Source organism: Halichoerus grypus, chromosome 15 (assembly GCF_964656455.1).
Source record: "Halichoerus grypus chromosome 15, mHalGry1.hap1.1, whole genome shotgun sequence".
Taxonomy (NCBI): domain Eukaryota; kingdom Metazoa; phylum Chordata; class Mammalia; order Carnivora; family Phocidae; genus Halichoerus; species Halichoerus grypus.
This window is the reverse complement of record NC_135726.1, coordinates 45,863,571-45,877,457: the sequence shown is the minus strand read 5'-3', so window position 1 is coordinate 45,877,457 and position 13,887 is coordinate 45,863,571. Positions and strand designations below refer to the sequence as shown.

The 13,887-nt window shown below is 37.8% G+C and overlaps 1 protein-coding gene across 13 annotated transcripts in view; it reads left to right on the top strand.

The window, feature by feature from the left end:
- ZNF568 (zinc finger protein 568) overlaps positions 1–13,887 on the top strand; it is an 84,711-nt gene that overhangs the window by 176 nt on the left and 70,648 nt on the right. For 2 of the 13 annotated variants that reach the window (XM_078063275.1, XM_036068026.2), the window contains exons 1-4: positions 66–138; positions 1,422–1,488; positions 4,500–4,779; positions 6,751–6,809. In XM_078063275.1, coding sequence (XP_077919401.1) covers positions 4,704–4,779; positions 6,751–6,809 — 135 coding nt within the window. In that variant the 5' untranslated portion in view covers positions 66–138; positions 1,422–1,488; positions 4,500–4,703. Of the gene's footprint in view, positions 1–33; positions 232–275; positions 395–1,421; positions 1,489–4,499; positions 4,780–6,750; positions 6,810–13,887 lie in introns of those variants that run through there. The other 11 variants (XM_078063269.1, XM_078063263.1, XM_078063270.1 and 8 more) reach the window with 11 other exon arrangements.

The following is a 13,887-nucleotide window of genomic DNA, read 5'->3' as shown; positions in this document are numbered from 1 at the left end:
ACGCAGACAGCTTTCTGGCCGGAAGTTGAATCGGGCCGCGAAGCCTTCTGGGCGGTGTTGTTGTGCTCAGGAACGTCCGTTGGGAGGCGGGCGCGAAAGGATGGTTCGGTGTTACCGGCCCCTGGCCTGGGTCTTTCTGTAGGTCGCCTTCACCCATCCTCCCAGAAACCGCGCGCTGAATGCGCATTCGGGCGTTTCCGGCAGGTGACGCTACCGCGTCCCAGCAGCGGGGTATGGGGGAGGGGCTTGAGCTGTCTGGGCTGCACGGCCGCGCGGCTGATGGGGCGGAGCCTCTGAGGAGGCCCGAAGAGTCTGGAGTGGCCGCGGTGTAAAATGCTCAGGGTGGGAATAAGCTGCTGGAGAGTGGTTGGAATTGTTGGACCAAAAAACTGGGGTGGGAGTCTGTGTGTGTGTGACAGTAGTGATGTGCGTGATTGCGTGTGAGGGTGATAGACTAATTGTGATGGGCTGTGTGATTGTCGTGTGTTGTGTTACGGTGATGTCTGGTTGCGTGTGGTTGTATGGTGTTTGTGTGGTTGTGAAAGTTCTGTGGTTAGGTATTTGTAATATGTGTAGTGGTTCTTGTCCTGAGTTGACTTCTGTATAGTGTTTGTCATACTTGATAACTGCTTGGAAAAAAAATCTGTATAAAATTTTGTTTTTTTGTTTTAAGCAGTCCTCCCTGCCCTTTGGCCACTCCTTAGTCTCCTTTGCTTCCTTTTTTTACCCCTAGAAGTTCTTGGTTCTCTTCTGTTGCTTTCCAGTTTTCCTGTCGATCTTTTCCAGATTCATTATCTCAACATCATATGGCACACATCTTTTATCATATGTATTACTTAGCTATTGCCAGGATAGTAATGCTGCCTAACAAACCACCCCTAAGTCAGTGGCATATAACAGCAAGCATTTATTCTCATGTTCACCTGTTCCCTGGTTCTCTGTTCAGCTTATTTAGGCTGGGGTTGACTGAGTAGCTAGCCTGCAGGATGGATTTAGATCTGCTCCTCCACAGGTGTTCTTTCTGCTGCTCAGGCTAAGAAGACAGTGGTTACCAGGACCTGTTCTCATCATGGATCACCAGAGCACAAGACAGACCATACAAACACCTTAAAAACTTCTGCTCCTCAGTATACTAATAATACATTACCCAACACAAGCCACATGGCTAAGCTTAATGTTAATTACACCCAAGTGGGAGGACAAGGCAAAGTTAATGGCAAAGAGTGTGACTATTAGAGGGGAGTGAAGAATTGGGACCAAGATTTCAATCTACCACATTAGGAAACATGCCTCTTTATCCTGGTGAACACCTTTTGGTCCAAGTTCTCTTTTTTCTGATAATATTCCTTTTCAGGGTTTGTTATTGTTTTATCCAGGAATTTCATTTTCCAACCCCTTCTTTTTATGTTTTTATGCTTCAGGTCTCTTGTAAAGAGTATATTGCTGGGCTTTTTACCCTTTTATCCTGTTTGAATGTTATTTTAATAGGTGAGTGTAATTCATTTACATTTATTGGGATTGCTGATATAAATTTGTTTTCTATTTACTGTGGCTTTTTTATTGTGCAGATTTAGCTTATTCCCCTTTCTCTCTCCGCTGCTTTGGTTTCTGTTCTTTTCCTTGAATTTTTAGCATGCATACTTAATAAAACCCCAACACTTGAACTCCAAACTACCCACCTATTTCTATGTTATTCTTGTCTAATATATTACTTTCTTCTGATTTTAAATTCCCCAAATTAGTAGAATTCATTTAAGTATATATATATATATATATGTATATATATATGTATATATATGCATCTTTTGTACATACATAAATGTGTATGTGTCTTTTTATACATGTGTATATATGTTATATGTATATATACTTTTTAATTGTGATAAAATAGAGATAATGTACGACATAAAATTTACCATCTTAATATCTGCACCCCCATTTTCATTGCAGCATTATTTACAATAGCCAAAATAGGGAAACATTCATCAACAGATGAATGGATAAAGAAAATGTGGTATTATATGTACAATGGAATATTATTCAAAGAAGGAAAGCCTGCCATTTGTGACAACATGGGTGAACCTGAAGAACATTATGCTATGTGAAATAAGCTAGTCACAGAACAAATACTACATGATTCAATTTGTATGATGTATATAAAATAGATTCAAGAAGCACAAGAATAGAATAATGATTGCCAGAGCCTGGGAGTCGAGGGAAATGGGAAATTGTTTTTCCATGGGTACAAAGTTTATGTTATGCAAGATGAGTAAGTTCTAGGATCTATACAACACAGAACCTATATTAATAATACAGTATTATGCACTTTGTTAAGAGTATAGATCTCGTGTTAATTGTTCTTACCAAAGAAATAAAACACAAAAGAACACAAGGAAATTTTGGGGGGTGATGGATATGTTTAGTACCTTGGTTATGGAATTGGTATCATGAATATATGCATATGCCCAAACTCATCAGGATGTATACATTAAGTGTGTGCAATTTTTTGGTGCATTAATTATAACTTGATAAAGCTAAAAGCACAAAAACATTTTTTAATTATTTTTAAGTGTGGAGTTCAGTGGCATTATATTCATATTGCTATATAACTGTCACTACCATCTAGCCATAGAACTCTTTTCATCTTGCAAAACAGAAACTTTGTACCCATTAAACAATAACTCCCCATTCCTTGGATCTCCCAGTCCCAGCAGCTTCCATTCTACTTTCTGTCTATATGAATTTGACTACTCTACATACCTCATATAAGTTGGATCACACAGTATTTGTGGGTTTTTTGTGACTGGTTTATTTAACTTAGCATAAGGTCTTCAAGGTTCATTCATGTTAAAGCACTTGTCAGAATTTCCTTCCTTTTTAAGGCTAAATAGTATTTCATTGTATGTATACGCCACATTTTGTTTATCCATTTATCTGTCAATGTACACTGGGTTGCTTCTACCTTTTGACTATTGCAGATAATGCTGCTATAAATATGGGCATACAAATATTTGTTCAAGTCCCTGCTTTCAGTTCTTTTGGGTATGTACCCAGAAGTGGAATTTTTGGGTCATATGGTAATTCTGTTTTTCATTTTTTGACGCCATACTGTTTTCCATAGTGGCTACATCATTTTAATCAACATATTTTTTTGAGCGCCTACCATCAATGGCAAAGAGAGATTTAAAAAATACCTGTTTTCATGGCGTTTATATGAGGGGGTACACAGACAATATGTATGGTAAATAAATTATATAGTTTATTAGTGATAATTACCATAGAGGAAAAAAACAAATTCTGTGAGGGATATTAGGAATATCTCAAAATTTATTACAATTGAATATTTCTGTTTTATTCTGTTCTATCATACAGTGAAAGTATTAGTCTATTCTCTTGTATATTATTTTTTTTACTCTTTACCTAGTAAAGCCTCAAAGCAGATGATAAGTTAATATTTCTTAACTTAGCCATTTTATTCATCCAATATCATTGTGATGGGAGTATAATTCTCATTTCAGATGAAGAGTATGGGAATTGTAAATTGCAAATGTGTTTTACCTCAATTGCCGAGATAGATAGGAAATGGAATAGCTGCAACTCTTACTCCAAACCCTGGGGTTGCTGCAAATCTAAATCTTTTTTGACTCAACTTTGTATCTGCTGCAAATCTGAATCTTTTTTGACTCAGCTTTGTATCTGTTTATTCAACTTTGCACTGGGTCTACACCTTTATGCTCACAGAAGATATTTGAAGAGCAGATATTATGTGAACATCACTGTTGTGATCACCTTGTTTCTAGAGTCTTGGTGTTTTCTCGAGTGCTTGGTTCAACCTAGGTTGCTGAGTCTTTGAATTTTCCACCAGATTCTTTCTGTCTTTGCATCCAGCATCTCTGGTCAGTAACCCCACGGAATGTGAATTACAAGCAAGGAAGCTAATTGTTTGGGGCTGTATTAGTTATCTACTATTGTGTAACAACTTACCTCAAAATTCAGTAGCTTAAACAACAATAAACATTTATTATCTCACACTCTGTGGGGGGCGGGAAACAACTTAGCTGGATACTCTGGCCCACATATTTCATGAAGTTGCAGTCAAGATGTTGACAAAGCTGCAGTCATTGGAAGGCTAGACGGGCTGGAGGATTTGCTTCCTACATCGCTGGCAAGTTAGTGTTGGCTGCTGGCAGGAGCCCTTCTCTAGCGCTGGTTGAAGTCTTCATGGCATGGTGGCTGACTTCCTTCAAAGTGCATGATTCAAAAATGTGTAATGTGCAATACAGAAACCACAATGTCTTTTATGACCTAACTTTGGAAGTCACACACTGTCAGTTTTTGCAATATCCTATTGGTTAAACAGGACAACTCTATTCAGTGTGGGAGGGGTGTACAAAAACCATGAATACCATAAGGCAGTGATCATTGGAACTCATCTTGGAAGCTGGTTACCATAGGGATCTAGTGAGAAAACATCAAGTAAATTGAATTTATATCATAAGCCCACAGGTCCTGCCTCCACAAAGATAAGACAAATCTGTGATGTGAGTAAAAGGAAGCCTGGAGAGCAGGTATCCATCATGGAAGGAGACCTTCTGACCTTAGAATTCTCCTGGAGGCTGGAGAGGCCTGAGATAGAGTGGACCCTGGAATTGCTGGATCTACAGCTTATCTTAACCCTTCTGCCCTGAGTGGACAAGCCCTGAATGACATCTCAGCCTTCAGAGATCAGCAGTCGCTGGGTGACAATGGAACATTTAACCCAGATGATGGAAAAGAGAGGTGAGGTGGCTCAGAGGTGGGCAGAGTTTAGGAGAGAGAAGCTGTACGTTTAGGGGCAGAGAGAGTAAAAAGAGTTAGGAAATTTAGTACTCCTACCAAAGAAAGTTCACATGGGTGTTATTGACTGCAGGGTAGACATTTGTTTTTTATTTATTCACTTGACTATTATTTGATTTTTTTTAAATAACTATTTTAAATGTAATTTCTGTTTTTCTTACATTTAGATTTTTTTTAAAGGGCTGTTAAATACATAACCATAAACAAAATTTCCTACTCTATCCTTTCTCATCCCCTGATGCCACTCCCCAGAGGCAACCATTTTGGTATTCAGCTTCACTTTCCTGAATAATATCCTCATACTGCTCATGCTTGATTTCTCAGTTTTAGATATTTCCTGTTGACTTTTGACAATGGAGATAAGGATTTATCTCTGTTTTCTACCTAACCTCTTTCTTGTCTCCCTCACCCCACCCCTCCCCAACCCCTCTAATATGGTGTTTTATTAGAGGTTGAAAGTTGACTAAATGTCAGGATCTGTATCTATTTTGGGGGGGGGCTAGTCAGTTTCCTAGATTTTGCTTGAGGAATATAAGCCAGAACTGCTTTGGAAGGCAAACACAGTAGGAAGTTGGGGGTTGGGAGGACACACCTCATCTTTCAATATTACAACTTTCACTTAATTCCCTTATTGCTCCAACCCCTTACATTCAGCTCCTATCCCACACTCCTGCCTGCAGAAGTACCTAGTGCCTTCATTCCTAAGCCTTTCAAGGGTTCTGCTGTAGTTTCCCCACCCTTTCCCCACCCTCTCTTAAGCTTCCACTTTCTCTAGTTAAATTAGGTAACAGTCATCTGTTTAATCTCTAGCTTCCAAAATTTTGTTGACATCTCTTATCTGCTGAAGTCTTCCATATTCTCTATGAAACTCAACTTCCTTTGTTCCTTTACTTTCATTTTGGTTGGGTTTGGGAGAGAACCGAAGTAAATGCAAATATTCATTCTTACATTTTTGACCTGAAGGCCACGAATTTTTTAGATTAAAAAATTAAGTTGCTTGAAAATGTCATTAGAATCATGACTGCATTTTTTCTCCTTTTTTTTGTTCTATGATTTTTTAAAATTTTTTATTGTTATGTTAATCAGCATACATTACATCATTAGTTTTTGATGTAGTGTTCCATGATTCATTGTTTGCATATAACACCCAGTGCTCCATGCAGAACGTGCCCTCTTTAATACCCATCACCAGGCTAACCCATCCTCCTCCACCCCCTAGAACCCCTCAGTTTGTTTTTCAGAGTCCATCGTCTCTCATGGTTCTTCTCCCCCTCCGATTTCCCCCCCTTCATTCTTCCCCTCCTGCTATCTTCTTCTTCTTCTTTTTTTAACATATATTGTATTATTTGTTTCAGAGGTACAGATCTGTGATTCAACAGTCTTACACAATTCACAGTGCTCACCATAGCACATACCCTCCCCAATGTCTATCACCCAGCCACCCCATCCCTCCCACCCCCCACCACTCCAGCAACCCTCAGTTTTAGAATCATGACTGCATTTTATTCCATCATATAAATGGTTCACAATGCCTAAACCTGCCCCTGATTAAAGTTTTTCCATATTTTTATAGTGTTTCATAAAATAATTCTTAAATCTTTATAGTATTTATTATTATGTACTTGAGATAAATTTTCTATTAAGAATAAAATAACAGATCCTAGGGAAAGCTTATATTGTCAATAGATTCATTGGGCACCCTATACTTAGCCCTCCAGAAATTCTCATCGGGCCCTGTATGGTAACATTAGTCTTTCACATGCATTTCAACATCTCTATTGCCTGGTGGTGGTTAGCATTTCTCAATGCTCTGAGGATCATTATAGATGATATTATAGCCACCTGGTACTGAAGATTTCTATAGGCCTTTGTCTGGAGCTTTGAAATAAATCTGCTTTATTTCTCTTCCCTCAGCTTGGCATTCTCAGGACTCTGGCCTTTTGGAGGAAGAAGAGGATGTGACCAGGTCTCTTGTACGTTTTAAGCGTTTATTTGTTTGCTGCATTATTTTGCATTGCAGTTGCAGGGGGTTGCCTTAACCTATCAGTAAATTGGAAAAAACTAAATTGATGAAAATCAAGGTAAGGAAAAATAGATGATCAGAACCAGGTGAAATTTGGGATGTGGCCATGCAGAAACAGGTCCATACAAAGTTATTAGGTTGAATTCAATCTGAATGTGAGCTGGAAAAACAAAAGTAAACTGGGACACAAAGTTTATTCCATATATTCCATAATTTATTCTGTTTATGAGGAAAAAGCTAATAATTAAGGAAAGAGAAAACTTTTCAAAGATTTTTTTTTAAAGTAATCACTATACCCAAAGTGGGGCTCGAACTTACAACCCCAAGATCAAGAAAGCATTGGCACACTGGGCGCCTGGGTGGCTCAGTTGGTTGAGCAACTGCCTTAGGCTCAGGTCATGATCCTGGAGTCCCAGGATCGAGTCCCGCATTGGGCTCCCTGCTCAGCAGGGGTCTGTTTCTCCCTCTCCCGCTCCCCCCTCTTGTGTTCTCTCTCTCTCTCACACTCTCTCTCAAATAAATAAAATCTTTAAAAAAAAAAAAAAGAAAGCATGGCACCTAGGTAAAAAAGAAATTCAGAATAATTCCACAATTCTTATAATTTTAAGATCAGTTTTTTTTAAAAAGTCTATCCTGGCCAAAAATTAAAAACTAAAATTATCTGGAATAGTAAATAGAACACATCTTTCAAATGATCCTGCATATATATTTTCTTCGGTTGAGATTTATCAAATTGAACTAGAATATACTAGCTTCTATGGAAAAATCTTATAGTTCTTATATCCATAGCTTTCCACATCTTTTTTTTTTTTTTTTTAATGGCCTCAGAAGATGCAGTATTCTTTGCCTTCTTGCAAAATGACTCATTCTCCTTTGCTCTTGATTCTTTTTGTTTCCAGCTCTGGAATCCCTCACACCCTGTAGTTTAAATATTTTCCACTTCGCTACAGCTTTTCCTCAGTTCATATTTCCCATCCTGAAACACACAAACACACTTCTTTTGGACGTATGATCCTGTGGTTTGTGCGGTTATTTCTCCTGTTGGCAGAGTGGTTCTCTAGGCCTACAGAGGCTTGGGTTCAAATCTTGGCCCAGCAACTTACTAAGTGCATGATTATGGGCAGGTTTAATCTCTTTGGCCTCAGTTACATTGTTTGTAAATGGGGATAATAATCGTACTTATCCCATAGGAATAATGGGAGGGTTAAATGCACATAGTAAGTGCTCCATAAATGATAAATATTGTTAATAATTGTTAGCTATAGAAATCCTTCCTAACTGAAAAGGCCTTGGGATATGTTGGCTATATTCATTGACTTGCCTTTTTAGTTTAACATATGAAACCAATGAGATAAAAGAGAAGATGCCTGATTTGGGTTCATACAATTAATCCTCTTCAGTAAAACTACAATAAACACTGTAATAAGGCAAAACTGGGAACAGTTTTTGTAATACATATAGCATAAATATACTAACAATTCTTAAAAACCAGTAATTAAGAAAATAGAAAATTGTGTGAAGAACATGAAGAGGCAGATGGAAGAAATAAAAGTGGCCAGTAAGTATTTTATTTTATTTATTTATTTTTTTAAAACATGTTATTTATTTATTTGACAGAGACATAGCAGAAAGGGAACACAAGCAGGGGGAGTGGGAGAGGGAGAAGCAGGCTTCCGGCCAAGCAGGGAACCCAATGTGGGACTCGATCCCAGGACCCTGGGATCACGACCTGAGCCGAAGGCAGACGCTTAACGACTGAGCCACCCAGGCACCCCGCCAGTAAGTATTTTAAAATACAATGTCAAGAGGCGTCTGGGTGGCTCAGTTGTTAAGCATCTGCCTTCGGCTCAGGTCGTGATCCCAGGGTCCTGGGATCGAGTCCCACGTTGGGTTCCCTGCTTGGCCGGAAGCCTGCTTCTCCCTCTCCCACTCCCCCTGCTTGTGTTCCTGCTCTCGCTATCTCTCTCTGTCACATAAATAAAATCTTTAAAAAAAAAATAAAACAAAAAAAATAAAATACTAATGTCAAAAAGAAACAGACCATTCAGATTTGCAGATACATTTTTTTAAGAGTATTTTGAGTTGGTAGGTAATGACCATCTTTTATAAGAGGATTCCAAATAATTAGTTCACACATGCATTTTCTTTATATAATAAAAACCTGGATGGGGCACCTGGGTGGCTCAGTCGTTAAGCGTCTGCCTTCGGCTCAGGTCATGATCCCGGGGTCCTGGGATAGAGCCCCGCATCGGGCTCCCTGCTCAGCGGGAAGCCTGCTTCTCCCTCTCCCACTCCCCTTTCTTGTGTTCCCTCTCTCGTTGTGTCTGTCTCTGTCAAATAAATAAATAAAATCTTTAATAAAAAAAAAAAGCTGGAGATCAAGGAATTATGGTCTACAAATGGGATACTCTTAGCTGTCAAAAAATTCGTAACAGTTCCTGTCGGAAATGAGAACCAGCTGTTTTGGACTATCAAATAGAAATGGACTGCCTCCGTTCCTAGACTTGCAGTCCCAAATTCATTCTAGAATATGGATATAAATATAGTCCATGGCAGCTTTTATTTATATGTGAATAGACTACAGGTAGAAAAGCAGCTAGAAAAATTTCCTACAACAATAATAGCTTTATTGAGTACTTTTTATGTGTCAGGTGTATTATGCTATAAACCTCAGATAGCTTATTTCATGTAATCATTATCAGAAGCTTGTAAAGTAGATATTATTCTACTATATTTTTTTTCTATAATTTTTACAAAGAAGGGAAGTAAAGCACAGAGGTTAAGAAGCTGACATAACTTCATGCATGAAGTGTGTAATAAAGCCAGAATTCAAACCCATACAGCCTGACTCTCAGGCTACACTATGATACTATACAGATTGAAGCCCACTCCTGAGTGAAGGAATGCAAATTTTGACAATTGACTGTTCATATTATTTATTTTATATTGTTAGTCCTTTTTCTACTTGAATTTAGGGAATTTTAAGAATGCCTTCTTTATCATTAGGATTTCTATAGATACCTTTTCCTAATCTGCCACTTTTATGTTGTTATGTATCTTTTGTTGTATAGGCATTTTAAATTTGGATAGTTATATTTAGCATATGATACATATGTGCATACAATAAAAATTCAGTCAACATTAATATACAGCATCAGTATTTAATAGTCCTTTCTTTCATGAGTTGCCAGTGGTGGTCTTTTCTAAGACATCTTTCATAATATTAGATTATAGAGATAGTCTATTTTCAAAACTTTGTTTTTCATATTTAGTCTTTAGTCCAATTGGAATTTAATTTTGTAATTGATTTTAGGTAGGAATTTTTTTTTTAAGATTTTATTTATTTATTTATTTGAGAGAGCGAATGAGAGAGAGAGAGAGCATGAGAGGGGGAGGGTCAGAGGGAGAAGCAAACTCCCTGCTGAGCAGGGAGCCAGACGTGGGACTCCATCCCAGGACTCCAGGATCATGACCTGAGCCTAAGGCAGTCGCTCAACCAACTGAGCCACCCAGGTTCCCCTTTAGGTAGGAATTTACTGATAATTCTATTACTAGGATTATTTTAACATGTAGAAGATCAGTTGTTCCAACACTATTGTTAAATAGATATTTCTTTTGTGATGCCACCTTTATCATGTGCGTGCTTAATTGTTTCTAGGCTCTTTATTCTGTTCCTTTAATCTATTTGTCTATATCTGTACCAGTACTGTACTCTGTGTGTGTGTATGTGTGTGTGTTTACATTGTTTTAATTACTGTAACTTTAAAATAACCCTGTTGCTTAGGCAAGGATTTCCCCACTTCCCACCACACACATGTTGTTCCTAGTCATTCAGAAATTTCTTAGCTACTTTGGGACCCCTATGTTTCTGTTTGAATTTTAGAATCAATTTATCTGGTTCTAAAGGAATAAAAATCCTGTTGGGATTTTAACTGGAATTGCAAAGAATTTATAGACTAATTGGAGAAGAATTGAGTGCAATTTTTTTTCTATCACAAAGATGTTTCAAGTTAAGGGAATCTATTAATATAATTCATCATATTCAAGAAAAAAAGATAATCAGCTTCATAGAGCTGCTAATTTTTTTAAAAATCAGGACTTCAGATTTTATTTATTTATTTTAAAAGATTTTATTTATTTTTTGACAGAGAGAGAGACAGCGAGAGAGGGAACACCAGCAAGGGGAGTGGGAGAGGGAGAAGTAGGCTTCCTGCAGAGCAGGGAGCCCAATGCGGGGCTCGATCCCAGGACCCTGGGACCATGACCTGAGCCGAAGGCAGACGCTTAACGACTGAGCCACCCAGGCGCCCCAGAACTTCAGATTTTAAAAGAATCTATCTATAAAATAGGAGTAAAAGGACACTTTATTAACACGATATTGTTAACAATTTTTCCACACATAATAAGCTAAAAGCCCGCACCATGTTTACTAGGGAAAATGAGACACATTCCCACCAAACTCAGGAACACAACCAGATCGCCCATGCTACCACATTTATTTACTGTAATACTATATGCCTAGGCATATAACAAAGAGAAAAAAATGGAAGATAAAAACTGGGAAGGTGCATGCAAAATTATGATATCTAGATGATACAGTTATCTATGTGGGCAGCTGAAGAGAAATAACAACTGAATCCAATATGGACACAAAATTTACACAAAAACCAATAGCATTCTCTATCTAAACCACAATCAGATGAAAAATAAAATGGAAGGTGGTAAGAGTAGAAACAAAACCATAAAGAAAAAAAGTATCTGATGTGTATGGGAGAAAAAAAACCTTTAAAATATTAATGTGGCCTCAAAGAGGATTTAAGTACATTTTTAAAACAAACTTTTTGGATAGGATCCATCATTATTAAACCAATATAACTTCTTTTTAAATTAATCTTCAGACTTATCTGAAAAAGATTCTAGATATTTTGGGGCACCTGAGTGGCTCAGTTAAGTTTCGACTCAAGGTCTTGATCTCAGTATCCACAACTCACTCAGCAGTGGGGAGTCTGCATGAGAGTCTCCCTTTTCTTCTCCCTCTGCCCCTCCCCCTACGTGTACTCTCTCTGTCTCTCTCAAATAAATAAATCTTTAAAAAAAGATTCTAAATATTTTTCTTAGAATAAAGCAAGTCTATTCAAGCTGAGTCTAGAATATATTTGAAAAATAAGAATATAAAATATCCAAGAAAAAATATTAAAAAATGTGTGTCGTGCCCCAAGTTTTTAAAGGCGTATTTAATATTTGTATAACTCTAAGAAAAAAATCCTCTTTTAGAAAAAGTTGCCAGTCATCATATATACCACAGAACTGACATGTAATTGCCTTTATGCCCTACTATAAACTGTTATTTTTTTAAAAAAAGATTTGTCCTATTAAGGATCTTAAAAATGAAGGAAAGGAAAGTACTGTGATACCAGCAAGAACTTTTTAAAATGTTAAGTCTTGTTGCCAGGGCTAGGGGGATACCCATCTTTTTCTTGGTTCTCTCTGACAGGAGAAAAAATAGAACTTAATGACAAATTTTGAATTTGTTTAAGGTTCAATCCCTTTTGTTCCTTGTTACTCATATGGCATTTTTAACATATGTATGTAAAGAGAGTTAACATCTTGAAAAAGTAGCCTATTATAAAGCACTGATTCATCATTTTATACAGTCAGAAATTAACTCATATTTACTTCTAGGTCTTTTGTTACTTGTTTATAGGTTTTGTCAGGAATGTAATCTTTGGTTTTTTTCTATGAGATTTATGCTCATTCACTAGGGTTAGTGGAAAAGATGTTTTAATGCTAATTTATTAGAACTAGTGGAAAATATGTTTTCTCTTGTTTTTCCTTATCTTTGTTATGGTTTATATTCCATTGGGATTATCTATTCCTAAAACATTTATTGAATGATTAGTGGGTCCCAAGCTTAGTTCTGAGTACTTCTCACCTTTTGTCTCCTTTAGTTCTTACATCAACCCGTTGAGGAAAATGCCACTTTGCAAATGAGGAAATTAAGGCTCAAATTTGGCTGTTGAAGTTACACAATTAGTAAATTTTGAAGCCAGTAAATTTTGATGTCAGACGCTACAGCCTCATTGTTAACCAGGAAAAATGTCTAAATCTGGCTCCACTTTGAAAGCCTAGTACCTTGAAAATTTTTTCAGTTAGGTATATGTTAATCAGATATGTATTCCATTTTCCTGCTTCTTTTGTCAGTAGAACAACAGGCATTTATTCTCATGCTAGGAATCTGCATGTTGACTGTGGGTTTTGGGCTCTACTTTGGGATGCAGGTCAACTGGTCTTGGCAAATCACTGGAGTACATGAACCAAGTTAAGTGAAGAGCTTGCCCCAGGAAGCTGCCCTTTCACCTGAATGAACACATGAGGAGCAGACATGAGCCCACCCCACAGCCCCAGTCAAGGCTATGAGTTATCTTTTCACTTTCTTTTTTTTTTTTAAGGTTTATTTATTTCAGAGAGAGAGAGAGAGAGAGAGAGAGCGCATGCGCGCGCTCGTGCACAAGTGAGGGGAGGGGCAGAGGCAGAGGGAGAATCAGGCTCCCCACCGAGCAGGGAGCCTGATGCGGGGCTAGATCCCAGGATCCTGGGATCATAACCTGAGTGGAAGGCAGGCGCTTAACTGACTGAACCATCCAGGTGCCCCTGTCTTTTCATTTTCTTGATGAAGTTCTTGAAAACACAAAATTTTTACATTTTTTGATGTCCATTTTTTTCTTTTGTTGCTTGTGCTTTTGGTGTCATATCTGAAAGTCCATTGGGGTGCCTGGGTGGCTCAGTTGGGTGGGTGTCTGCCTTCGGCTCAGGTCATGATCCTGGGGTCCTGGGATTGAGCCCGACTCCCTGCTCAGCGGGGAGCCTGTTTCTCTCTCTCCTCCCTGCTCGTGCTCTCTGTAGCTATCTAGGTCTCTCTCTCAAATAAATAAAATCTTTTTAAAAAATTAACAAAAAATAAAAGCCCATTGCCTAATCCAAGGTTACAATATCTCTATTTTTATTTCAGCTCCTTCAATTTTTTTTTT